The sequence below is a fragment of the Mustela erminea genome, chromosome 10 (assembly GCF_009829155.1).
Source record: "Mustela erminea isolate mMusErm1 chromosome 10, mMusErm1.Pri, whole genome shotgun sequence".
Lineage (NCBI taxonomy): Eukaryota > Metazoa > Chordata > Mammalia > Carnivora > Mustelidae > Mustela > Mustela erminea.
The window spans coordinates 103520682-103547288 of NC_045623.1; the positions used below are offsets into that span (position 1 = coordinate 103520682).

The 26607-nt window shown below is 54.8% G+C and overlaps 1 protein-coding gene and 2 long non-coding RNA genes across 9 annotated transcripts in view; 1 reads left to right on the forward strand and 2 right to left on the reverse strand.

The window, feature by feature from the left end:
* The window catches only part of LOC116601014 (translation initiation factor IF-2-like), a 26647-nt gene continuing 40 nt past the window's right edge, over positions 1-26607 (forward strand). The window contains exons 1-5 of one of the 7 annotated variants that reach the window (XR_004289886.1): positions 3-1058; positions 13617-13785; positions 15294-15405; positions 15633-15749; positions 18856-24021. Coding sequence is in view for 2 of the 7 variants with exons in the window: in XM_032361591.1 (XP_032217482.1) it covers positions 551-1058; positions 15633-15733 (609 nt within the window). In the remaining 5 variants the exon portion in view is untranslated. Of the gene's footprint in view, positions 1059-9661; positions 13442-13616; positions 13786-15293; positions 15406-15632; positions 15750-16230; positions 16275-16349; positions 16383-18855; positions 26541-26607 lie in introns of those variants that run through there. The other 6 variants (XR_004289889.1, XR_004289885.1, XR_004289887.1 and 3 more) reach the window with 6 other exon arrangements.
* LOC116601016 lies at positions 7257-8677 on the reverse strand. The gene is made up of 2 exons (XR_004289891.1): positions 8109-8677; positions 7257-7554 (listed from the first exon to the last, which is right to left on the reverse strand). It is a non-coding gene; the product is annotated as an uncharacterized LOC116601016 (long non-coding RNA).
* LOC116601015 overlaps positions 26373-26607 on the reverse strand; it is a 3642-nt gene continuing 3407 nt past the window's right edge. Inside the window, exon 3 of the long non-coding RNA XR_004289890.1 lies at positions 26373-26462. This is a non-coding gene — a long non-coding RNA (uncharacterized LOC116601015). The remainder of the gene's footprint in view (positions 26463-26607) is intronic.

Below are 26607 nucleotides of genomic sequence, written 5' to 3' on the forward strand. Positions count from 1 at the left end.
AGGCACCGTGGAAACCGCGAGAAATGGGAGGCGCGCATCTTGCGGGCGGCCCGGCTCCTCCCCGCAACTCCGTCCCCCGGACCCCGGAAGGCGGGTGCGGGAGGCACGCGCCCTGCCCCGCGCCCTCGGCTCCGAGCGCCTCCTGCTCCCCGGGCAGCGCCGGACCCAGGCCCCCCAGCGGCCCGCAGCGCCGGAACTTGGGAGCGCGGTGAGCGGGGGCGGGGCGCCGGGCCGGCGGGCGGTGGCTTGCGGCGGGGCGCGGGGTCCCGGCCCTGGAAGCCCTTCCCCGTCTCCTTAAATCCGCGGCTGCGTGGGACCTCGGAGCTCTCCCGGCGGGCAGCGTCGGCGACGACAGATCCAGACCCGGGACACCTCCTGCGCCCACGCCCGGGACGCGACGTGCTGCCTTCTTCCCTGTTCCCGGGCAGAGGCCGCGCGGGTGGGCATCGCGGCGAGCGCTCCGGCTTTCTGCCTGCTTTCTTCCAGCGCCCCCGGCCCGCCCGGGCTTCGGGCCGGCCGCGGAGGGGCGAGGGGCCCCGGAAGGGTGGCGATGGCCGTGGAGCCGGGACGTGGGCTCCGGGAGGCGCGCCCGGGCCCCCGCGGTAGGCGGACCGGCCCCCCGGCCGAGCGCGCGCCGTCTCCCTCCGGGGCGCCCCGCACCCCCCACCCCCGACGTGACCCCGGCGCCGGCAGCGCCCCCGCCCCGAAGCCCGCGCAGGCTGGCGCCGCCCCCAGCGCCGCTCCTGGGGCCACCTGGCCCTTCCCTTCTCAGGTGCCCGAGACGCCGGCGCCCCACCCGTCTGGGGCGAGCCGACTCCGGGGGTCTCGAGCTGGAGCGCCGTGTCCCCCGCCCCGGGGCCGGGTGGTGCGCGCAGGAGGAGGACCCAGAAGCGGGCTCTGCCTGGGCTTGCCTGGGCTTGTTCAGAGCCGGGCTGCTTCCCTCCGTGACCGCGCAGATCCGCGGGGATTTCGAGATTTTGCCGGAGCCGCCGCCGAGCCCCGGGAGGAGGGGGCTGGAAGCCCGCGCGGCTTGTCGCCTCGTCCCAGGGTGAGCGCAGGTAAGCGCTTGTGTTCTCGGTCTGTTTGAGAGTTCGGAAGGAGGGAGGCAGGAACTTATTCAGTCATAATAATGGGAACGCTGTTGAATTGTGTGGCCTCCGAGTCAGAAGGAGAAAAATTTCCAAGAAGCAACAAAATGCTCTTTGATTTCATAATCTCCGGAGAGAAAGGATTCCTTTTCTGCGTTTTGCGTGGCTGGTGATTTCTTTCTTCCCCACTCTCCGTGGTGGCTGCGGGAGGGCTCCCTAGTCCGGCGGTGGACATGGGGCCTCTGGTTTTATTGGCGCTGCTTCCCGACCTAAATGGGAGCAAAGACCTCGGTCTCCTGAAAGTGGGGGCGCTGAGACTGGCTGGCTGCCCACGGCGCCCCCGACAGATCTCAGCAGCTATGAAACGTCCCGTGGTCACAGGAGTGTTTTACCCCCGGTCCCCTCGGCCAGGCCAGCGTACGTTTGAAAGAGAGGAACAGAAGGAGTTTCAGCTTTCCTGTCCCCAAGGGGAACATGAGCCCTCCTCCCCTCCAGCGCCTAGTGGCCAGAACCGGTGGGCTGGGAGCTGCAGGTCAGATGGAGGCTGGATCAGGAAATGGCAGTGTGGAGGACCCCTGCCCCAGGTTAGGTGGCTGTGGCCTGGTAGCTGGGACAGGGCCCATGCTCCTGCGCCTTCACTATCTCAGGGAGCGGAGGGAGCAGCGTGGCTCTGCGGAAAGACCCAGGGCCTACGCCCTCTGGGTACATTCAGGTTGGTCTCCTGCTCTAAGGAGTAGCTGGGCTTCCTGGACCCCTTCAGCTGATGCTGAGAGCCACATGGGGGGGGGGGGGGAACACGCAGAATGGCTCACTGTGGGCGTGGCCAGTTCTGCCTCTGCCCCCAGGTCTGAGATGCCTTTGGGACAAAGGGCCACTCCCCTGAGTCTTGGCATCCCAGCCTCTGCCGTAAGGGCCATGCAGTGGTGGCTGAGCCGGTGCGCTGGGCAGGATGGGTGGCTGGGCAGGGGGTGAGGCTCCTGTACTTGCCAACATTCTCTTTGGGGGTCTGTCCAGGGGCAGAGGGCTGATAGGACAGCATCAGCTGGGACCTTGGGGGCCCATTGACATCTGGGTTAGTGGCCTGTCTCTCGAGCTTCCCAAACTTGAGGACTGGCCAGGACTGGCCTGCTTTGCCTTGCCTGACCCACTGCCTGTCTGGCCTCAGGGATCCCCTGATTAATAGATGTGCAGCCACGAGACTGCACTTTCACTCCTTAAGCCGTGCCCTTGGTGCACATCTCAAACCTAAAGTCCCCGGGTCCTTCCGTCACGGCATGGAAGATAATACTTCCCATCAGCCGTGTGAGCTGATTGCGGTCCTCGCCCTGCACCTGCCCTTGTCCTGGGCTGGGAGGTGGAGAAGATGGAAGTACAAACCATGCAGTGAATGCTGCCCCTGGTTGTAGGCTGCCCAACCTCCGGTCACAGGAGATCAGATGTAGGTTGTAAGAGAAACTAGCTACCTGGGACTCATTCATTCATTCCCTCAGCAGATACGGACTGAGTCCTTGCTCTGTACCAGCATTGGCGTTAGGAAGCAAAAGGCACATCTTTGCTTTTGTGGAGCCGATCTTCTGTTGGAGGAAACAGGTGGTACCTGGACACGATGAACGTTTGTAACGTGTCAGTTGTGATAAATGCCGTGGAGGGGCAGGAAGGTGGAACCGGCCAAGAAGGGGTTGTTCGTGTTGATGGGGAAGGGAGGGGTTAGGTCATTGAGGAGAGACCTCAACGGCCCAGGAGAAGGGTCTTTGGGCAGAAGGGTCAAGAGTGCGAAGGTTCTCTGTTTGGTGCATTTGTGAGAAGCTGGCAAGAAAGCCAGTGAGGCTGGAGGTGAGTGAAGTCAGGCAGGAGCCAGACCATCTAGGGCTCTCTTTATGTGCTCTGGGGCTTAGAAATCTTCACATTTTAAAACTATCACCCTGGTGATCTCAGGGTCCTAGGATAGAGCCCCTTTTTCTCTCTATCAAGTAAATAAAATCTTTAAAGTGAATAAATAAAACGATCACTCCGGCTGTTGTGTAAAGACCATGCAGAGCCAAGAAGGGTGGCAGGGAGACCTCCTAGAGGCTGTTCTTGGGCCAGAAACTACAGGGGTTTGGACTGGGCTGTAGCGTGGAATAGAGGCATAGGGTTGGAAGGGGGCACGAACAGGATGTACTGCTGGGTGCACGTGGGGAGATAGGACACAATGTGGAGGAGACAAAGACGATGCCAGTGTCTGTGGCTTACGCAGTCGGGTAAATTGTTTCTTGGGGGCGGGGGATGGGGAGCAGGCTGCACGGTTTTATGGGGATCTGGAATTGTGTTTTGGCTCTAGTGTGTTGCCCCGTTGGACACCCAACTGGAGCTGCTATTGGCTGCTGGAACCTGGAGCGTAGGAGATTGGTCTGGCAGGGGCATCGGTGTGACTAAGATGGTTCCTCATGCCATGAGATTGGGCGAGGTTGCTGAGGGGCTGGGTGGTGGCGGTTTGGGGGAGAGCAGAAGGTGGAAAACAGTCATCTTGCAGAATCGGGAGCGAATGGATAGGAGAAGGGACAGAACAGTGCCTGGCATGTGGCAGATATTTGGTAAATAAGTTTGTGGGATGCTTAGACGGGTAAACGTGTTCACAGTTGCACGCGTGTGTGGGAGTGGGGTGTGCAGAGAGGAAAGACCAGCTGGGGGGTGACATAGAGTACTCGGTGCTGTGGGATTTCAGTGGCTCACAGGGCTGTGGAGAGGCCAAGACAGTTCCGTGGCTGTCGAAGGGACTGGGACTGAGCTTGGGTGAACAGCCAGGGCTCCGAGGCCGCTGGGAGAGAAGGGAGAGTCACATCAAAGGGGATGGCATTAACGGAATTAGGAAGGCACGAAGTATGTTTCAAGGTGTGTTCCAGGAGCTGGACTGCGGATGGCTGGAAGGTTCTTAGCAAGGGAGAGCTGGTGCTGCTGAATGGCGGAGCCCCCCGGGGACCCAGGGGGAGCAGCCGGAGAGCCTGCCCCCCCCCACCCTGTCACACACACCCATAGAAACCAGTGCCTTTATCTCGTAGGCTGACAGTGACGGCTGCTCACGTGTGTGCTGCGGGGGGAGGCCAGCGGGGGCTACTTGAATGAACTTCAGCTTCAGTGATTGAAGGGTCCTTAGGAATGAAAGCATTTGGTGGCTGGTCTCTGGGTCTAGCTGCAGACGCTGTACTCAGGCAACTAGATGCCAGGGTGTGGACTGGCTTTGTTCATTCTTAAGCACCTCAGTTCCCCAGGGGGTTCTGCCGTGTCCACACAGCTCAGGGTTTTCTGGTCAAGGATGTGGTGTCCGGGCCCACCTCTGTCTGCCGCTAGCTGCGCACATCTACAAACGGGACTTAACCTTCCTGGGTTTGGTTCTTCTTCTTCTCTCCAACTAGGCTGATTATGTCGGGACCTCCTTTGGAGACCCGTGGTGTAAGTACCCGAAGTCACGTGTATAGACCACCCCCAACCCCAGCTCCCGGAAGACATCCACAGAGATCCAGAGCTTTCCCTGCCCAGATATTCAGTGCTGTTGATAAATCAAAAGAACCTTTCTCTACACTGATAGTATTTAATGAGGTTTTTGGAGCTGTTTGATTGATTTTTGCATTGCAAATATCCCTCTCAACTTCCCCTTCCTAAAAAGGAGGCTTTCATTTTCGTTGCTGTTGCTAACTAGGAAGGCAGATATTTAAATGGAGTAAAATGGAGGCACCTGGGTGGTTCAGTCGGTTAAGGGTCCGACTCTTGATCTCAGTTCAGGGCTTGATCTCAGGGTCATGAGTTCAAGCCCCTCGTTGGGCTCCACACTGGGTATGGAGCCTACTTGTTTTTTTTTTAAATCATTAAATGGAGGAAAATGCCTTGGGTTGATACAGATGAAATGCATCCTGCTCGCCAGGTTGCTCGCTATGAGCAGGAGACAACAGATGGCCGTGTGTCGTGGGGGGCTCCCGTGCACGGAGCCCACAGTGGTGACCGGTCTCACCCTGGGGCCGCACCTTGACCTCTGTCATTTGATGCGTGGCTTGCCCCCTTCTGAGAGAGGTCCTGGCTTACTCCTCCCTACTTCCCACATGACCTCTTGCAGGTGGGCACGGCTGCGGAAAATTCCCTTCACATCCCCTGGGAAGAAAGGGAGGGTCCCTCCGCAGGACCAAGTGTTGTCTTGGCAGTGGGAGGGTGGGGGGCAGGGGTGAGTTGGCTTAGACCAAATCGGTTCCCAATCCTGGTGTTAAACCTTTTCTGAGGCTCTCATATCTGGTCATGATAAAATTCATGAACATAGACTTGAAATTTCAAAGTGGATACGACTACTGTCCTCATAATCCATGTATCATGAAACCCACCCCCAGTGGTGGGGCAAAGCCAGTGTCATATCCTAGACCATGTGATCGACCCCCGAACGATACAGCCCCTCCTCCAGGACCTCGGCAAGGCTGGTGGTTGTCAAAAGTGTCGCCAGACCCCGAAGGTGATGAACGTCCCTTGCCTCTGACCTGGGGAGGTGGAGAAACAGCTCCTGATAATCTTCTGGGGAAGTTGCTGGCTCAGAGAGGGAGCTGTGTGGAAGCTACTCACCCCGGGTGCCGCCCAGCTGTCTTCCTGCCCTGATAGCCCCTCCCTGGGCACAACCAGATGAGGGGTGCCCGGTGGGATGCCGACGGACTCTGAGAGACTGCGCTGGCCTTTGGGGGCAGACGTGGAATCAGCCAGGGTAAGACCCACAGACCGGTCAGCGTTCACCTGGGGCCCCTTCCCTTTCGGTCTGAGGCGTAACGCCCCTCACCAACGGTGCCACTGTTCCAAGCCCGCACCCCACTTTGGCGCCCACTGAGGATGGTCCTGTCCCCTCAAATGCATCTCACCCCCCAAAACACTGCAAACCTTCCATCCCCTCAGAGCCAGCCCCTCATAAGCCACAGCATTCAACACCGACTGGGGGAAAGGAGCGGACTCCACCCCGCCTCTCTCATTCTCCCTGCACCAAAGAATCACACCTTCTCTCAAATGCTTCCAGAAATGTGAGCTGCCGCCGTGTTCGCATACCGCTAATTATGCTCATTTATGTGAATTGTTTCCATTTAAGCCTAATTACTGTACTGGAGGCTAACACTTCTGCTTCTCCTTAAATATGTGTCAAATTAACTTTGTTACGAGTTGTCTTTAAGGCAGCAGAGAAACATAAAGAACATCGTCTGCGAGTGCGATGGTCCTCGTTTTACCCCTAGTTTCCTCAGGGGTTACTGGGCAAGAATTGAACATTTCTCAACCCATTTTAACTCTGGTCCTCAGAGTCACTAGGAGGACCCCAGGAGGTGGTCATTAGTACCCCTTGATCGACCCCACGTCCAAGGCTGTGGTCAACGGCGGATGAGGCAGACCGTCGCTGCCCTCGTGGACTTTGTAGTCCCGTCAGGACGGTAGAAGGTGCCTAAGTCATGCATAAATAACAAACATTTATGGAGCTCTTACTGTGTGCCAGGCACTGTTGTAAGCACTTTCCAGACCTTATGTTAGTTAATCCCTGTGTCAATGCTGTGAGGAAACTATTGTCCCTGTTTTACATATGAAGAAACATAGACGTAAGTGTGGTCACGGCAGAGCCAGGCTCCAACGCAGGAGGCATGACTCAGCTGCTGCCGAGAAGGGGTGGCCTGCGGGGTGCCTCGGGAATGGAAGTGGGCGTGTGGGCGCTGTGGGAACTGGACTGGGGGAGGGCAGCGCGCCACCTTTGCTATATTCTGTTGGTTGGAAGCCAGTCGTGGGTCTCTCCCTGACAGGGGAAGGGATAGCACCCAGGTGTGAACACCAGGAGGCTCCCATCACGGGAGCCACCTTGGGGTCTCTCCACTGCAATTTATTTATTTAACAGAGAGAGAGGGAGAAAGCGAGAGAGAGCGCGCACAAGCAGGGGGAGCGGCAGCCTGGGCGGGGGGAGCAGACTCCCCGCTGAGCAGGGAGCCTGACATGGGGCTCGATTCCAGGACCCAAGGATCATGACCTGAGCCGAAGGCAGACGCTTAACTGACTAAGCCACCCAGGCAGCTGCCCGCCACCTCGCCCCAACCACCAGAATTTCTCACTTTATTTGTGGATCTTTTGTCCTTGTAGATTCCTATCCATGCCGATAGTTTGTGACTTAAAGAAAAAAGCGGTTAGGACACCAGGCAGCATTTTTGGCATTTTTTTCCTGATCCGCTGTATCACAGGTATCTGCCCTCCAGGGAGTTAGTGCTGTCATGGCTATTTCCATGGTTAAACGGTCCCAGGAATTTTGTAAGAGAGAAGTCAAGCTTGAGGCAGAGTCAGCAGAGAGAGGAGGAGGAGCCTGGTGAAGAATTCCGACGTTTCTCCAAAACTTGAACGTTCATCCATTCGCTGATGTATCCCTGCTTCCTTTCATTCCTGTGTCCGTGTGTCCTGCACACTTTGGCGAGCTCCTTCTGCACCGTGCATTCCATATCAGCTGTTGGGACACCGTGGGTGGTTTCACTCCCTGTGGACTGGGGACCAGCCAGGGCCCACTTCAGGGAGAGGCAGGCAAAGGGAATAGTATGCTTCTTCTTTTCTTTTCTTTTCTTTTCTTTTCTTTTCTTTTCTTTTTTTTAAAGATTTTATTTATTTATTTGACAGGGAGAGAGAGAGGGAACAGAAGGACAGGGAGAGGGAGAGGGAGAAGCAGGCTTCCCACTGAGCAGGAGCCTGATGTGGGACTCGATCCCAGGACCCTGCGATCATGACCTGAGCCAAAGACAGACACTTAACGACCGAGCCACCCAGGCACCCCAACAGTGTGCTTCTTACAGCAGAATCAGCGCAATTCACCTCTTCCTGCCAAACCAGATTATCCCGTGAAACGTTCATGGCTGTGCTGTGACCCGTGGAACCGTGGCCCGAGGGTCCCCGCTTCAGAGCACGGGGCTTTTTTTCCGATTGCGCTTAAGATCCTTCCCTTCCCTCTGTTCTCTGCCCCTCGCTTGTCTCCCTTCGGTTTTGTCGGTGAACCCGAGTTCAGCCAACCTTCTCCGCCGTCCTGAGCTTCTGCTGCTGAATCACTGTGGGTCAGGGACTCCCATCGCCGTGGCAGGTCCGCACGGTGTGTAAGGTTCGAGGGGATGAGGGGGTCTCCAGGGCAGCCAGCCCCGGCCCCGGCATCCGAGGAAGAAAGCATGGCTTTGATGTATTGCTTTCGTTTAATAGTAGTCGTCATTTACCTGGTTTTGCATTTCGGCTCCCTGTCCCCTCGGGGTGACTGCACCTCCAGGGGACTCTGGGTGGACAGAATCTGTAGAATCTGTAAATAGCCACAGAACACCACGTCGGAGGGGTACCCGTACCTTCTGTGGAAGGGCATGAACTTGGCCAGAGGATAGAATTTCGGGCTGCTCAGAGGCCTCTTTCTCACTCCTCCCTTCCCACCCCCCTGCATCTTACCTCCCCCCCCCCCCCACCCCTGCTGCTATTTCATGAGTTAATGGATGACTCCAGGGGTGTGTTTCCTTGGCGGCTGTACAAGCTGACCACAAACTGGGGGGCATGCAACAACAGAAATTGACGCTCCCACAGTTCTCGAGGCCAGAAGTCCGAAATCCAGCAGGGCTGCGTCCCTCTGGAGGCCTGAGGGGCGGGCAGGAGCCAGTTGGCAAAGCTAGCAAGAAGGATGCTCGGGGCAGGCCCAGCGGCCGGAGGTCCAGCACCCGGGAGCGGCAGACCCCGGCCCGTGATCTCAGAGAGATCTCCCCTGCCATCCCCACGCGGCCTCCTTCAGTGAGCTGGTTTGTGGCTGACATTTAAAAACGAGAGTTTTGCTCTTTTGGTCTAAGCCAGACAGCAGGTTCACTGTGCACTTGATGCAGACATCCCCCGACCAGGGAGAGGCTCCCGCTCGCCCGTGATGAGTTTGCAAATCAGGGCGTCTGGTATTCTTCCGAGGGCAGGTTTTGCTCGGTGAACCAGGGGTCGGGCGAGGTCCGAGGACGTCCAGGACTTGAGGGTGTAGCTGGAAAGTGACCCATCGGTAGGTGGGAACAGGAACAGAAGGGACAGCACAGTGGGGGTCCACTCACATCCGTCGCTTATAACATCTCCTGGGTCAGCCTGGAGCTGTCCAACCTTATTTGGACCCTGGGTCCTGACGCTTTTATAAACAAACCCCGTGCTCGAGCCCTTCCTTTGGGGGACGGCAGTAGGTTCCCCCATTAATTCACTGTCCAGTGGAATCGTATCTGACTCGGCTTCTGTGTGTCCCCTGTCCTCCTCAGCCCTGCATCTCAGATCACCAGTTTTTAACCCCCAGAGCCAGCAGCCCTTGCCAGGACCCCGGACTCGGGCTACGGGGAGAGGCTCCCCTCTTGCAAGCCCCCCTTCGCCGCACCTGTGTGAGTGAACGGACTTCTCTGTCCAGCCCACCGGGAACATTGTTTTAGTTTGCCTTTGTAGCAGATATCCTTTTTTTTTTTTAAGCATTTTATTTATTTATTTGTCAGAGAGAGAGAGCATGAGCAGGGGGAGCAGCGGGCAGAGGAAGAAGCAGGCTCCCTGCTGAGCAAAGAGCTTGATGCGGGACTCGATCCCAGGACCTTGGGCTCATGATGTGAGCCAAAGGCAGACGCTTAATGACTGAGCCCCCAGGTGTCCCTGTAGCAGAACTTCTTAAGCTGAAGACACATTACACACAGACTTTAGGTTATTACTCTGAGTATTATTTTCTTATCTACTTATTTTTCTTACAACCGCTTATGATGTATATGGTATTACTAAAATGTGATGGTTTACGGCCGAGCATTGTACCTCAAGTTTTGCCTTTGATATTAGGGGACAGTTGATGCTCACTAGAGTGTCAGAGTTTGTGAGTTGTCCCATTGGGTCAGCCCCTGTCCCCCCAGCTCTGGCCCTGTCTCTATGTGTCTGGGTCCCTCTCGCAGGACAGGGGATCTTGGAAAGGTGACCCCGACGTGTGAGCTATTCCCCAGGAGGGGGGTAACCAAGCCAGCGGAGGGGAGCCCGGAACGCGTGATGGAAAGACGTAAGAGGTCGAAGCAGTGGGGATGATGCCGAGCTCAGGCCTGAGGCTGAGGCAGGATTTTAAGTGGAAAATCAGGTCTCAGGTCCAGAGGGTCGGGAAGTGGGGTGCAGTGCCTTGTTCCAACTGAGAGCCGGCTGGGTAACGGGAGGTTGGCAAGCTTCCGGATTTTAGCTGCGCATGACTTTCCTTGGTGCGAGCCTCAGCGGTGAGCGATGGATCCAGAACCTTATCGGGGTCTTAGGAGATGATCAGTGGGGACGGCCGCCTGCTCAGGGGTTGTTGGCAGGAGACATGGGGATGTTGGGCCTGCAGACTCCTCCCACCAGGTCTCCTGGCCTTGCTCGTGAGCTGGTCTTCTCATTTCCTTGTTTGGCACCAGGCGCTGTCTCACTACCCTTTCTCTTTGGCCTTTGTGGCCTTGCATGGGGTGGTTTCCTGGGGTCCAGTGACCGGAAACAGCAGCCCGAGCAAGCCTGTCGTGGGCGTTCCCGGAGCAGGTGAGGTGTGTTCCCAGGAAAGTGGGTGTCTGTACGGGATAGTCTGTCTCATTCTTTCCTTTCAAGTGTCCTTTTAAGATGATAAAATTAGTAGTAACTCATGAAAAGTCAAATGATCCGGAGGTAGAGAGGCTCATGGGTTAGGCCCATGTCCAGCCTGCAACTCCCTGCAGCTCCCAACTCCCCAAAGGCAGCCACTGTAGGCCCTGGGGTCATGTCCTTCCCGTCCGCCCAGCTCCGGGTTTGGTTTCCGGTGACTGTGTGCTGAGCTATGGCAGACCAGGGAAGACTCCGAGGGTGCGATGTGCTCCTTATGTTGCTGGAGCCTCTGTCTCTGTGGGACTGACATCCAGGCTGTGCAGCTAGGCCCGGGGGTACCCCTGGATGTGTCTGCCATCAGCTCAGCTCCGGACCCCTGGGGGCTCACCAGGCAGGGGCTTGTCTCAGGGGGTCCAGGGTGGACCGCCGATCTGCTCCCAGCTTCCTCCCGGGGCCCTGCCTTCTTGAGCTGTGAAGGTGGGTGTGCCTGGCTCTCCCCTCCCCGCCCCTTGTACTTGGACGTGGGGCCTCGGCCGTTCCACCGGGCTGGCAGGTCAGGAACGCAGAAGGACTCTGCTTTTATTTATTCAGGCAAGACAGAGTGTGTGAAAGGTCACCAGCGCCTGTGAAGCACCTGCCCCGGGTGAGGCCGGCGGCCGTGACGGTGGCGGTGTCATCCATCTTTCTCCCTGGCTTGGGCGGGAGCCCTTCAGAGCCGAGCCGCAGTAGGGCAAGCTCAGAGGTCCGGAGCCCCCGGCTGGCGGCTGGGCAGCTTGCCCAAGCTGCGGTCTGTTCCCGGGGTCCCTCCAAAGATGCAGAGCCCGTGCTCTCCCAGCCTCATCACAGACTGGAGGGGCCCCCACCAGGGGCCCTCTAGGCTAAGGGACATGTCCGGTGACTAAAGGTGACCGTTTTCCCAGGACTTTTAAAGAAGAGAGAAAACTCTTTTGCCTCGTGTTACGCTGTTTCTCGATCAAAGCACTGCTGACATTTGGGGTGTGGTGAGCCTCAGTGTTTGGGGGTGTCCTGTGTGACATGTAGTCGTATCCCTGACCTGTACCCACTGGGTGCCGGGGGCACCCCCCACCTCCAGTTGTGACAACCCAGAACGTCTCCAGACATTGCCAGATGTCCCCGGGGGGCAAGTCACCCCTCCCCGCCCTTTGAGACCCACTGGACTCCAGGCTTCAGAAATGGGCTTTCTGTGACCATCGCTTGGGCGTGTGAGCTGCTTCTCGCCCGGGAGCAGTTTTTCTTTGTTCCTTTTCCAAAGGGCTGACCTCATCGGGCTCATTTGTTTGTTTCTTGACTCACGCTGCTGTAACCACAGGCAGGCTTCCTACTTTGGGGGATCCCAAATGACTTATCATGGGACTTGATATGTAAATTTGAAAGGTTCTTGTCTGCTACATTGGGGGCAGAAGGCCTCAACTTCTTTTTCAGGCCTGTTTGCTAAGTGCTTCCCTCGAGTCTTTCAGAGCACGGGGCCATCCAGCTGAAGATTTTATCGCAAGCACCTTTTGCAGTTTGGTTTTCTGAAATCGCTCAGCATTTCTCTCCCATTAGGTTGGGTCTTAGCCCAGTGACTAGCAGATGAGCTAAGGGCCAGGGCGGTCTGACGTTGTCTGGGGCTTGGGGGATTTTTCTGAAAGCCTGTGACCCAGGACTGGCTGTTGGAAGGGGAGGAGGAGGAGGAGGAGGAGTGAGCCGTAGGACAGACCCACCGGGGTCATGCCCCCCAGTGCTGTGCATCAGGCTCCTTGAGCAGGGCCGGCCTGGCTGCTATCTCCTCTGGGGACCAGAACTAGCTGCTGACCCGGAGATGGGGCTTCCCAAAGCACAGTGTTGCCCCGAGGCCCCACCTGGCCCAGGCATCTTTCCCATTTCCTCCTTTGAGGAGCGGGGTGACCCTCCGGGAAAGAAGGATGGCTCTGCCTGAGTTCCACCAAGCTTCTCGCCCCTGGCAGCTTTCCCTGCCTCACTGTCTGCTCAGGGAAATGAATTCCGGTTTTCTGCTAGGGCCTTTATACGTAGCGTCGGCCCTTGCCCCGGAAAACCCCAGGTATTGGAAGATCTCGGCTGTGCCCACAGCTCTTGGGTGCCGCCGTTCTCTTCTGCGGTGGCTCCCACAGGCTCAGCTTACTTGGCCTCCTCCGTAGCACGCAGATGAACTTGAGCAGTGGTTGGAATGCCCCCGCCACCCCCCGCCTTCCTCCTTCCCACACACCTATGCTGTGAGCTCACACGCTCGCTACGGACTTGCGCTTGGCGAGCCTCAGACAGTGCAGGGGAGGAGAAGCTAGATCTGGCCGCCAAGGGCACTGAGTCCCGGATGGCAAGAGAAAGGCCCGTGTTGCTCATGGACCGGGTGCCACCAGCCCCACCAGCTGTGCCATCAGTGCCCCCGTTCAGACATGAAGCTGGGACCCCCTCTCGCAACCCAGACAGAATCCCAGGTGCTCGGTGATCCTCCGTGGAGGCCTGGAGACCAGTGAGATAGGTGGGCCCATGTGTGCCCAGAGCAGAGTTTTGAGGGCGCCTGGAACTTGCCCTTTGCTCCCTGGGGCTCTTGTCCCTGCCTTCACCTGCACTGGGGCCTGGCAGAGCTTGGAGGCTTCCGGATTCCAGTGTCGGCGGTGGCCAGTCTGCTGGAGTAAAGCTGCTTTCCCAAAATAGCCACCCAGAGGGAAAGAGCAACCCTGGAATTTGATCGCAGTGATGATGACCATGGTGGCCTCGCTCAGGCTCCTGGTCCCAGCTCCACCTCCCTGACCGTCACCCAGGAACTGGAGGTGGGCGTGGGAACCGGGTTTCTCCTGTCTCCTCTTCCTTTTACTTTCGCACCAGCAGCTTTAGAGTTAGATAAAGAAGGACTCAGGAAAGATGTGTTGGTGCAGAGGGACCGGCGGTAGCAGGGGGAGGTGGGGGTCACAGGATGGAAACAGACTGGGGAGCACGTCTCCACAGGTGAACGCACACCTACGGAGGGGCCCCAGTGCTGGCAGCGAGCCCAGCCCCCTGGCAGGTGAACCCAGTGCCAGACCCGGAGGCGGCAAGCCCGACAGGTCAGACAGGTGGAGCCAGCCGTGCGGTCCGTGGTCCCCAATCCCTGGTCCGCCCTCAGCCCACAAAGCAGGTAACTACCATTTTTTTTCCCCCCTGCTGCTGGTTTAATTCAGTATCTACCTCAGGGAACACACCTTGAGAAAAAGATCTTTGGGATGAGTGGAGAAAATCACAAATTTGTTTCTAGAGGATTTACTTGGGGGGGGGGGTGGGATTTGGCCTTGGTATTAGGAAAACATTACTAATTGTCTGAGCTTTTGTTCCAAAAAGTAACCGTCTTACAGAACCTGGTTGCTTAACAGAGAGTGGGGGGAAGGCAAGGTCCAGAAATGGTACCCTAGGTGCTCACTGATCCTTATTGGAGGGCTGGGGACAGTGCTTTTTTAGTAACTATAGGTGGAAAGCCCGTGCAAGGCTTTATGGTGGTTAAGGGGCTGTTTTGCTTTTCCGTAAGGTTGGGGGTTGGGCTGGGGGGTGCCTCTGCCCAGCGGGGCTCAGCATTAAATCAGGGCAGGACCCTCAGACCCTACTCAGAGAAACATTTTGGGGCGGGAGGGGTAGTGCTGGGCTTCTTCCGAAACCCAAATTTATGTTACAGCTCCTTGGGCTGGATTTCATTTTGCAGTTGTGAAGTTCTGAAATATCTCCTTGTGAGAGCCTATCTCCAGCTCTGTACTTAGCCCCCACTGTACTTAGCCCTTAGTGTTTTGGAGGATTTCCGGCCTTAGGACAGGAAGGGAGCACAGGTCTGAAGAACAAACCCGGGACCCTCCACCAGAACGGAGGACTAGTTCTGTCCTCTTTGACATGGTTGAAAGTGGAAGAGCCCAGAACAGGGGCCACCTGCCTAAACTGTCCTCGCGCAGTCTGCGTTTTCAGGGAGAGGATGTATGCCTGCAGCCACTGAACAGAGGTGTTTTTGTTAAACAGTTTCCATTTTTTCCAAGGTAATTTGTGATGCCCAAATTGCTTAGATTATAGGATGTATCAATTAGAATTCCTTCTTCTGAGAGTAAGAGACAAGTCCTACTCAAAATGACTTAAGGAATCAGAACAGTAAACATTTTATAAAACAAAAGTCCAGAGGTCAGCAGCTTCAGGGTGGGCTGTATCCAGCAGCTCAGGGATGTCAAAGAGTTGGGCTCTCTCCATATTTCTGCCCAGCCGTCCTCTGTCTGTGGATGTTACCGTCTACCAGCTTCCTTCCCAGCCAACCCTTCCTGGGCCTGCCTTGTTATGAGCGAGGGAATCCTTCCCAAAGACCCGGCTGACTTTCCCACACATCTCATTGGCCATAGTGATGCCTCAGGTCTGGCCCCAACCCATCGGTGGCAAGAGAAGGGGCTGGCATGAGGCATGTGTCTTGAGGAAGAGAGGCTTAGTTTACCTGAACCCCAGAGAGAGGGATGTGGGTTTGGAGGCGTCAGTCAGGATCTGCTACATTGGAAACTTGGGGGGCAGGGAGTCAATAACTGACAATTACACTCACTCCTAAAGTACCTATATTTTATGCTCTGTTCTTAAGGCAAGGGCAATTCTAGACAATCAGGCGTCTGTTGTTTGCTTCTTGCTTCCCAGACAAGCCCTCTCCCCACTGTGCATCTGGGTTGGGGGTCCTCAAGCATTTGAGCTGTTCTCTCTCTCGATGAACCTGCTGCTCCCAGAGCTGGCTGTTGAAGTCCTCCATCTGGTAAGGACCAGATTGGGAAACATGAAGGATTCTAAATATTCAGAAGCGTTAGACGAGCACATCCCCAGCTCTGCAGAGGACAGAGGCAATAGGCTTCTGGCCAGCAGCCCCCAAGAGCCAGCAGACATGGTCGCCATTCACCCAGGGATGCTGCAGGACCAGTGGAGGGACAGGCACGCACCAGTGTCAGCCACCAGGGACTGTGTGACCTTTGCTCTTTCCTCCAGTGCAGGCACGGGTGGCTCCTGACATTCAGGAAAAACAGGGGTGCTCTCTGCCCCTCTGGGGAAGCTGGTTCCCCTCAACCTGGACAGATGATCATTTTTGAGGCTGAAAACATCCAAGTAAGTCTTTCATGGCCCTGTCCCGGAGATTCCCCCACTCTTTTCTTTTATGTTTTTTCTTAACCTTGTATTTAGGCTTCTTTGTTTATTTATTTTTATTTCTTTAAATTTTATGTAGTTAACATACAGTGCAATATTGGCTTCTGGAGTAGAATTCAGTGATTCATCACTTACCTACAACACCCTCCTACGTGCCCATCACCCACCTAGCCCGTCTCCTACCCACCTCCCTCCAGCAACCCTCAGTCTGTTCTCTATAGTTATGAGTCTCTTAGGATTTATTTCCCTCTCTCCTCCCCCCCTTTATATATGTTTGTCTGTTTTCTTAATTAAGTTCCACATATGAATGGGATCCATACAGTACTTGTCTTTCTCTGACTTATTTCACTTAGTGTCTTACACTCTAGCTCCATCCATGTTGTTGCAAACAGAAAGATTTCATTCTTTTTTTTAAAAAAATATTTATTTATTTATTTATTTGACAGAGATCACAAGGAGGCAGAGAAGCAGGCAGAGAGAGAGGAGGAAGCCGGCTCCCCGCTGAGCAGAGAGCCTGATGTGGGGCTCGATCCCAGGACCCCGGGATCATGACCTGAGCCGAAGGCAGAGGCTTTAACCCACTGAGCCACCGAGGTGCCCCAAGATTTCATTCTTTTTGATGGCTGAGTAATATTCCATTGTATATATAGACCACATCTTCTTTATCCATTCATCAGTCAATGGACATTTGGGCTCTCTCCATTGTTTGGCTCTGGTTGATAATGCTGCTGTAAACATTGGGGTCCATGCATCCCTTCAAATCTGTATTTTTTTTTTTAATCTTTGGGTAAATACCTATTGGCACAATTAATGGGTCATAGAGTAGTTCTATTTTTAACTTTTTGAGGAACCTCCATACTGCTCTCCAGAGGGGCTGCCCCAGCTTGCCCTCCCACCAACAGTGCACGAGGGGTCCCCTTTCTCCACTTCCTCGCCAACATCTGTTCTTTCATGTGCTGTTAATTTTAGTCATTCTAAATAGGTGTGAGGTGATATCTCGTCATGGTTTTGGTTTGCATTTCCCTGATGAAGAGTGATGTTGAGCATCTTTTCATGTGTCTGTTGGCCATCTGGATGTCTTTTTCAGAAAAGTGTCTATTCATGTCTTCTGCCTATTTCTTAACTGGATTATTTGGATTTTGGGGGGTTGAGTTTGATACATTCTTTAGCCATTTTGGATCCTAACCCTTTATCAGACATGTCATTTGCAAGTATCTTCTCCCATTCCGTAGGCTGCCTTCTAGTTTTGTTGACTGTTTCCTTCGCGGTGCAGAAACTTTTTATCTTGATGAAGTCCTAATAGTTCATTTTTGCTTTGGTTTCCCTTGCCTCCCGCAAGGGAGAACTAATAAGAAGTGGTTATAACCAAAGTCAAAGAGGTTTCTGCCTGTGTTTTCCTCTAGGATTTTGACAGTTTCCTCTCTCACATTTAGGTCTTTCATCCATTTTGAATTTATTTTTGTGCATGGTATAAGAAAGTGGTCCAGTTTCATTCTTCCGCATGTTGCTGTCCGTTTTCCCAACACCATTTGTTGAAGAGACTGTCTTTTCCCACTGGACATTCTTTCCTGCTTTTTTGAAGATTAGTTGACCGTATAGTTGTGGGTCCAATTCTGGGCTCTCTATTCTGTTCCATTGCTCTACATGTCTCTTTTTGTGCCAGTTCCGTACCGTCTTGATGATCACAACTTTGTAATAGAGCCTGAAATCCAGAATCGTGATGCTTCCAGCTTTTCTTTTCTTTTTCAGGGTTGCTTTGGCAGTTCTGGGTCTTTATACAAATTTTAGGATTGTTTGTTTTAGCGCTATGGAAAATGCTAGTATTCAGTAGGGATTACAGTAGCTGCACAGGCGGCTTAGTTTGTTATAGACATTTTAAGGATGTTCTTCCAGTCCACAAGCACGGATTTCCACATCTTTGTGTCCTCTTCAATTTCTTTCATAAGCGTCTTAAATAGGTTTTTTTTTTTTTTAGATTTTATTTATTTATTTGACAGAGATCACAAGCAGGCAGAGAGGCAGGCTGAGAGAGAGGAAGGGAAGCAGGCTCCCTGCTGAGCAGAGAATCCGATGCGGGGCTTGATCCCATGACCCTGGGATCATGACCTGAGCCGAAGGCAGGGTCCCCAATGCACTGAGCCACCCAGGCGCCCCGTCCTATAGTTTTCAGAGTACAGATCTTTTATCTCTTCAAGTTTGTTCATAAGTGTCTCATTGTTTTTGGCACAGCTGTGAATGGGATTGACCCCTTGATTTCTTTTTCTGCTGCTTCCTTATTGGTGTATAGAAATGCAACAGATTTCTGCACATTGATTTTATATCCTGCAACTTTGCTGAATTCATGTATTAGTTCTAGCAATTTTTTGGTGGAGACTTCTGGGCTTTCTGCATACAGTGTCATGCCATCCGCAAATAGTGGAAGTTTGACTTCTTTCCTTACTGATTTGGTTACCTTATATTTCTTTCTGTTGTCTGACTGCTAAGGCTAAGACTTCCAGTACTGTGTGAAATAGAAATGGGGAGCGTGGACATTCCGGTCTCATCCCTGACTGTAGGGGAAGGGCTCTCAGTTTTTCCCTGTTGAGGAGGGTATTAGCTTGGGTCTTTTGTATATTTTTGTATATTTTGTCAAATGCTTTTTCTTCATCTGTTGAGGATCATCTGGTTCTTATCCTTTCTTTTATTAATGTGATGTATCATGTTGATTGATTTGTGAATTTTTTAAAGATTTTATTTATTTATTTGAGAGGGAGTGAGAGACTGAGAGAGAGAGAGCATGAGAAGAGGGAGGGTCAGAGGGAGAACCAGGTTCCCTGCCGAGCAGGGAGCCTGATGCCGGGACTCGATTCTGGCATTTCAGAATCACAATCTGAGCTGAAGGCAGTTGCTTAACCAACTGAGCCACCCAGGCGCCCCTGATTTGCGAATATTGAAACTCTGTAGCCCAGGAAGAAATCCCACTTGATCGTGGTGAATTATTCTTCTCATGTACTATTGAATTCTCAATTATTGAGAATTTCTGCCTTCATGTTCTCCAGCGAGACTGGCTTGCAATTCTCTTTTTTAGTGTGAGATCCCCCACTCTTAAGGCAGGTTTCTCTCTGCCCGGCCTTTAACCTGGATTGACGTCACTCACAGATCTGGACAGGTCCCCGAAGCTCCTCTGGGCCACCACCACCTTCCTGCCACGGGGTCTGGTTTTCTGGAGGTCAGTGCAAGAGCAGAAAAATTCCCGCATCATTGTGAAATGCAAGAGGAAGCCTAACTAAGGTTGGTGGTAAAAATCTTCGGATTCCTCTCCAAGCCTGGCAGGGGAGGGAGTGTGGGGTGCAAAGCTGTGACTCGTTCCCAGCGCCACCGTTCTGCCCCCAGATCGGGCATTTTAAAAGTGCTTGTTCTCATGGTTCAGAACTGCTCACAGTTATAACTGGGTGCGGCTGTGGTTTCTTGCCCATGTCCGTCTTCATGCACCCCCCCAAGGCCCAGGACATCCTCCGCCCTCCCGACCCGCCCCTGCCCCCCCCCCCCCCGCAGGCACGGGGTCAGCCCATCACAGGTGCACACTCAGAAGCTGATGGCTGCCGAAGAAACATCTGTGCTTGCTGAGACGTGCACTGTAGGATTGGGAAGGTTTCCTGAATGAATTTCCACATCTCCTGGATGAAGAGGGCGCCTCTTTTTCCAGGAATTGGAACATCCAAGAGCCATGTTGCCAGAAGCCACTTTCTCTTCAGTGCCTAAAATTTAAGTGCTGGGAACTTAAAACTCCTCGGTAGAGATGACTTCCGGTTTTCTTGTATCCCTCCCGGCTCCCTGGACCAGCGGTCCTGACTCTGTAGGGAGAGGTTTTGGGCCTGGGGCTTCAGAGGGCCCCTGTTAGGACAAATGAACTGAAGACAGAATCAGGGCTCTGAACCGAGCCCCAGGCCTTTGAAGTATCTTGTGTTAATGCAGCAGAAGCTCACCTGGTTGCTGAACCGAAAGCCCTTCGGTAGAAGAGAATGTCCGTTCAAATCTAAGTACGTTCACTCTGACCTTGGGTTGCAGCTTTGCAGGAAGGTCTGACGTGGTAAAAGCCTGCTGACTTGTGTGCTGTGTACTTTGTGGAACACAGATTTCAGCCACTGACTCATTATTCACCCTTGTTCTGGCCTCGCCTCTCTGACTGGAAAAATTGTCCCTGAAGTCCAGGCTTCCCCTCCCTGACTGGGAAGACTGTCCCCAAAGTCTGAGCCTCCCCTCTCTGACTTAGAAGACTGTCCCCAAAGTCTGAGCCTCCTCTCCCTGACTGGGAAGGTTGTCCCTGAAGTCTAGGCCTGCCCTCTCTAACTGGGAACATTGTCCCCGAGGTCCAAGCCTCCTCACTCTGACTAGGAAGATTGTCCCTGAAGTCCAGGCCTGCCCCCTCTGACTGGGAAGACTGTCCCCAAAGTCTAAGCCTCCACTCTCTGACTCTCTGACTAGGAAGATTGTTCCTGAAGTCCAGACCTCTCCTCTCTGACGGGGAAGATTGTCCTCTCTGTCTGAGGACCCCAGACTCCAGAGGAGGAAGAAGGAGCCCCTCCTGGCTACCATAACTGCCAGCTCAGCTCTGGTGTCCGGGGAGCAGCCTCCACAGGCAGCCACGGCTTCACCCAGGTCACTCACTGCCTAGATTGAGAACATGGGGTTCAGCATGGAGATCGGGGACAGGGGCTGCTTAGCAGTAGAAGACACATCTGGTCTTGCTTTTCTGAGCCATCTTTTCCTTTGGTTTATTTTCTGAGCCTGAGGGTAGGCTGGATCCAAGAATTAGGAGTTCCCTCATCTCCCTCCATTAGTGCTTTTGACCTCTGCTGGGGTTCAGCGCGTGCCCCATCCCTGAGAAACACACAGGTACCAGGCTGACTTGACCTTGACAGCGGTGCCAAGGACCAGCCTGAGGCCAGTGGGTGCTGGTGAGCTCGTTCCCGCCTCTCACAGCCCATTTTTGGGAGGGTCAGCCCATCCCAAATGCTGTTCTGAGCTCAGACACCAAGCACGCCACTATTGCTTAATTCCCGCGTCGCTGTCTTTACCTTGGGGACCCTGCTTCTGTTTTCAGTATTTGGGGGGTCCCCTGCCTCTTCCAGCCAGCCCGGGTGTTATTCAGGCTCCTGCTTGCCCCCGTGCTGACTTGAGGACGGCCAGTGTGGAAAGTGCCGTTGGGCCGATCCTGGGCCCGTGGGGTCAGAAGCTGCAGCACGAAACCAGGAAACCCGCTTCTCCGGAGCCCGCACGTGGTTCTTGGACGCAGGGCTCCAACCTGACAGAGCCACTTAACCTTTGAGATAAGACTGGACGTAGCAGAGGCATATTTTCCACGCTGAAAGGCCATAATTAAAGTCTAGTCTGGCTTGGTTTTTAGGCAAGGCATCACGGGTTCATCTGTCTGGGGGCAGAAGACTAAGCTAACAAGAGACTGCCACCAGCTACCACTGGACATTTAGAAGCCAAGGAAGGGGGCGCTGTGTGCTCTGCGTCTTGCTGAGTGTGGGGGAAGCCCAGTGAGGGGACAGCAGGTGAGCAGAGACCCTGCCCACCTGGGAGCTGCTTTCGTCCACTGCAGCTTGCCTGGAACCCATTTCTGGGACCTCCTGGCCTGGGGCAGGGGGCTCAGTGACCCTCCCAGCAGCGCCCCTGTGTGTCCCTGCCCCCACACAGAAGAGGAACTATCGGTGGTCCACAGCCAAAGCAGCTGGTGGCCAGATGTTCTAGCAGCCACCATGATGGGCTCCTCGAGTCAGCCTGGCTGGACTGCGGGACCCAGTCATTCAACCAATCACCGAGCAAGGCGCTGCTTTGGGCCCATGCGGGTGGCGTCTACGATCCGTTGACTTTAAAGCTTCACCTCGATGACGTGGGTGGGCCTCATCCAAGCAGTTGGAGGGCCTTCAGAACAAAGCTGGGGCTTTCCTGAGGAGGAAGAGACCGCACCTGTGGACTGCACTGTCAGCTCCTGCCTGAGAGCGGCCGGCCAGGCTGCCAGGCGGCCCTCGCCAGCCCCAGTCATGTGAGCCAGTTCCTTGAAATAAATCTCTTCATCTCGATCTCCTTCTGCTTCCGCTTTCCCAGTAGGATTCTGACTGCTCGGCTCCCTCAGGGGCGCCCAGGATGGGGGAACGGCGGGGGTCGCTGTGTTCGTTCTCTTGCTCCCCGTTGGTGCCCGTAGCCGTGCAGATTGACGACCACTGTCCCTTCCTAACTTCTTCTCTTCCAGGCAAAAGCTGACTTGGTCTTTTTTTTTTTTTCCCCTCCGGGTCGGTGAGTCGCAGGCCAGCCCGGCTGGGATCTGTCGCCGGTCCCCGCTCTCTCCACGGCCACGTTCCTTCCTATCCGCAGGGCGGCGGGAGCGAGCGGTGAACAGGCCCGCACCCGGGTCGTCGGCGGGGCCAGCTGTGAGTGTTTCTTTGGCAGTGTCTTAGCTGGTTGTTGTGAGTAATACTGAAGGAAGCAATCAGCAAGTATACTGCCCTAGAAGTGCTGCACACTGTTGGGCCCGAGGGAGGCGGCGGCGAGAGGCGACGGAGCCGGGGGAGACGCCGGAGCCTGGATGTTGGAGGCTCTGCCCCGCCGTGTTGGCTGGTAAGGGCTTCGGGGGGGGGGGGGGCAGCGAGCTCTAGGGCCCTTGAAGCGGTCTGCTCGTGGATGTTGAGGGGAACAAAGCTCCCCGCAACCCTGGGCTGGGGTATGGGGTGTCTCGGGCCAGGAGAGGTTTGCACACTGGAATAATAAAAACCAACATTTAAAAGTAAAAAAAATAAATTAAAAAACCTCAACATTTACAGAGCACTTTGTGCAAAGCCCTGTCCTAAGCGTTGGAAATGGTGTCTTTCAGGAGCTAGTGTCTGTTGTTACTTACAGAGAAGAAAACAGACATAGGAAGTGCCAAAAGTCACAAGGGATGGGACAGAAATGAGGGACAGGATTTGACCCCAAGCAGTCTGGCTTGAGAATCCATGTCCTTGGAGACGGGCCTCAGGGGCATTCCTGCCCTGTGGACCTGTTTTGCAGACGGGCTTGACCATAAACACACGTACGCTGCTTCTCCCCCGCCACAAGGCAAGCTGTGAAGGCAGTCCTTAGCTTTGTCGTTAGCTTTGGCGAACGTGCCTGGGTGGGCATTAGGACGTGGGTCTGCCTTGGGGAGGATTTTCCTTTTCCGCCCTCCCAGGCCCAGGATGTTGGCGGGAATGAGAAGTTGCTGGTGTGTCTGCCCCAGCGGCTGGTGAGAAAGGTGCCTCCATGGGAGCTCAGCAAAAGACAGTTTAATCCTCTGGGTCCGCCCAGCCTCACCCGCAGATGCCAACTTTGGGTCCAGTGAGCTGCGCGGCCAGCTGGTGTCCCATGGCAACAGGAAGTGGACCCAAGCCACCAGAGGTTGGAGAGCTACTTGGGGGTGTCTTGGACCACAAGGCCCATCCATGACCTCCGGCGGACCTGGAGAAGCCATGAGGGGGTGGGGCTCCTGGTACCTTTGATGCAGGCCAAGGACAACACGCGCTGTGATCCCCCCCCTTCCCCATGCCCCCACTGCTCCTCCGACGGCCACGGCCCGCGGCCCTCCCCTTCTCATGCCCGTCTGCCTCGACTCCGTCTTTTTTGGTTCTGTCTTGCCGACCTCGGTACTTCCTAGCGCCGAGTGGGGCAAGATGGGCCTGTTTCCATTTGGACCACTTTATGTAAGTCGGAAGACCCCTTAGAAAGGTTTTCTGAGTCTAACCTTGGCCTTGAGACACCCCTTCTGGTCCAAGCCAGTCCTCTCTCTCTCAAAGCTGGAAGCACAGTGGGCAGCCGGGCTCCCTTCAGCCAGTGGATTCCTGCGGGAGTTGTTCGTGTCTCCTCCGGTGCTCAGAGGGCTCCAGAGACGGCCCTTTTGTGGCACACATCGGCCTGGCCGCGCCCCGTGCCCACTTGGCCCACATTCCGCTCTGCCCCCCAGGCCCGTGGAGCCGGGCGTGGGCTGAAGTGAGGCGGCCGGAATGCCCGGAATGCGGGCCGCCGCGACCGCCGGACACTCACGTCCGCCGGACACTCACGTCCGTCGCGGGAGATCTGACCAGCGCGGGGCTGGGGACGGCGCTGAGCCGACGTCTTTACATTCTTCCCAGTTTCAGGCCGACGCGAAGGACGCCTGCACTTCTCCCCACCGCCTTCTGACTCATGGTCTCCAACTTTTGAATTAAAGGGGCCACACTCTGGGACTGTGATCTAACTGGCCTGTTGGGTCCCGGTCAAATTATTTGCGAGTAACCTCTTTTTGCATCTAGCTTGGCTTTCCATTAGGCCGACACAGAAACCAGAAAAACACTGATTCTCGGATACGCTTCCCCTGCAGAAGTTGCCGGATGAAAAGTAAGGACACCCACAGCCGGCTTCGCTTCCTTCCTGGTCTTTGTAGGAAACCCACGTCTTTGTGGCAATTTATTTCTGAGTCTTCAGACCAGATAGGCAGGATCTGCTCCAACATCTTTGTATCTGACAGTGGTAGGGAAATGGACTCGGATACGGATCTAGCCCTTTGTTTTTCTAGAAGGAACTGTGGAGACAGGCAGAGCAATGCTGACTCTATGGGAGTGAGTTTAGAGTGGACTAGAACAAAGAAGGGCTACTTCTCTCTCTCACACTCGTGCACACATGCACATGCACACTGGCCATGGCCTTGGGGGCGCCCACGTGATCAGTCAGTATCTCTGGTGGCATCCCTGTGTCCTGGACCCTTGGCCTTCCCTGAGCCTCCCTTTGCTGTCCCCTAATGGCAGGGTCAGCTTCGTGGGTGTGTCACCCGTGTGCTTAGCTGGGCCTGTGTGTGGACTGTCACCAAATTGAAATTTGTGGTAGTTTGGGGGCAAGGGTTCCGTGTTTTCAATTGCCCATGAATTGTGTCACTGTTTCTGACGGTCAGCCCTCCATAGACCTTCAACCTGTGGGTCACAAGGACTCTGTGGTCCTGCATCAAACTCGTGACCCAGTTTGGGATCAGGCCTTGGTGCCCACTTGCCAGGAGGTCCGGGCCCAGAGCAGGTGCTCCAGCAAAAGATGGTGACTGACTCACCCTCTGGGTCAGGCTGAGCAGAGCTGAGTGGGACCAGCACCCTCCCTCCGGCTGAACCCAGGGCCACGGGGGGGATACACACAAGTAGGGAGCTCAGGTCCTGTGCACCAGGCTGCGTCTGGCGGTGATCAGAAACTGGTGCATCAGAATTTGGGGAAGGATTTTATCAGTTTGGTGAGCTGTATCTATTTGGGGATTTTATTAATTTGCTAGGGCTGCCCTAGCAAAGAATCACAGACAAGGTAGCTTGAAAAACAAAATTTTTTTTTTCTCTCCGTTCTGGGGGTTAAGTCCAAGATCAAGGTGTCAGCAGGGTTGGCTCCTTCAGAGGCCTCTCTTGGCCTTGGAGACGGCCATCCCCACCCCGTGTCTTCACATTGGCTCCCCTCTGTATCCATCTGTGTCCGAATTTCCCCTTTTTATAAGGACACCAGTCCTACCAGATTAGGACCATCCTAATGAGCTCATTTTAACTTAATCACCTCTTTAGAGACTCTGTCTCCTAATGAGGTCACACCCTGAGGTTCCAGGGGCTAGTCGTTCAACATATGAATGGGGGAGGGGAGACACAGTTCAACCTGTCTTGGACTTTTTCTAGGCACTTCAAAATCTCGTATTTTTTCATCGCTCCGCAATCTCTTTCCAGTCTGAAAAGGTGAGAAATCGTTGACTCCCGGGCCTGTGCTCCAACACAGGAGGAAACAACATAAGACTCAGTGGCCCCAGAGTGTGGCTGTGGGTGGTTGGTTGCTCAGGGGTGTGAGGCGTGGGTTACTTAACGCGGCCTTCCAGAGAGACACCGGAAGAGTGATGGCGCGCAGGATGGGAGCCAGCTGTCCCCCGAGTCCTGCGGGGCCTGAGGGAGAGGAAATGAGCGGAGCAGGATTCTGGTCAGAGCTGGGAGAAGACCACCAGGCTGGGGGGGGAGGGTTGGAGTCGGGGGGGGGGGGTGGGGTTCAGAGGCTGAGGTCGGGAGAGCAAGAAGTACGGTCACCTGGGGTGTCCCAGGAGGCAGGGCCAGGCTTCTAATGGTGGCTCCCAAGTGGCCCTCCAGCTTTGGGAGCCCTAAGACTCTGGGTCAGGCCTGGGCATCTGTACACTTAGGAAGCGCCCCATGCGAGGTGATAATTATTGAAGCTGGTTCATGACTTTCTGGGGGTTCGTATACTTTCGTACTAGTTAGAAATTTTCCATAACTAAAGTGTTTTGTTTTGTTTTTTAAGAGAGGGAGGGGCATTGGCTGGCTTCGTTGGTAGAGCACGGGACTCTTGATCTCAGGCTCGTAAGTTTGAGCCCCCCCACACTGGGTGTAGAGATTACTTAAAATCCTAAAAAGAGAGAAGGGGGGAGGGAAACTCCCAGAAGCTTCTGCTGCCAGCCCTGGTTAGGACAAAGGTGGGAGGGAGGAAGCCTTGAACTTGTGCCTGGGCTTCCCCTGACCTGGGGGAAGCAGCGCCTCCTGGTGGCGCGAGGTGGCACTACTCATAGCAGCATCACGACTGGCGATCAGGGTCCAGGACAGCCTGTGTCCCACCGGGAAGCCAGGCAAACCCTCACGGTAGGCTCTCTTGCCTCGGACCCCTGTGCCCATCTAATGATGCCTGTGGACCCAAAAGATAAAGGCGAAAAATAAAATACATGGAATTTCAAAGCGGAACAATTACAATGCACTGTAATAATCAAAACAGTTGATAAAGCCAATCTTGTTGTAGGGTAGATACGTGCCCCTTGCCTGCATTTTTTTTT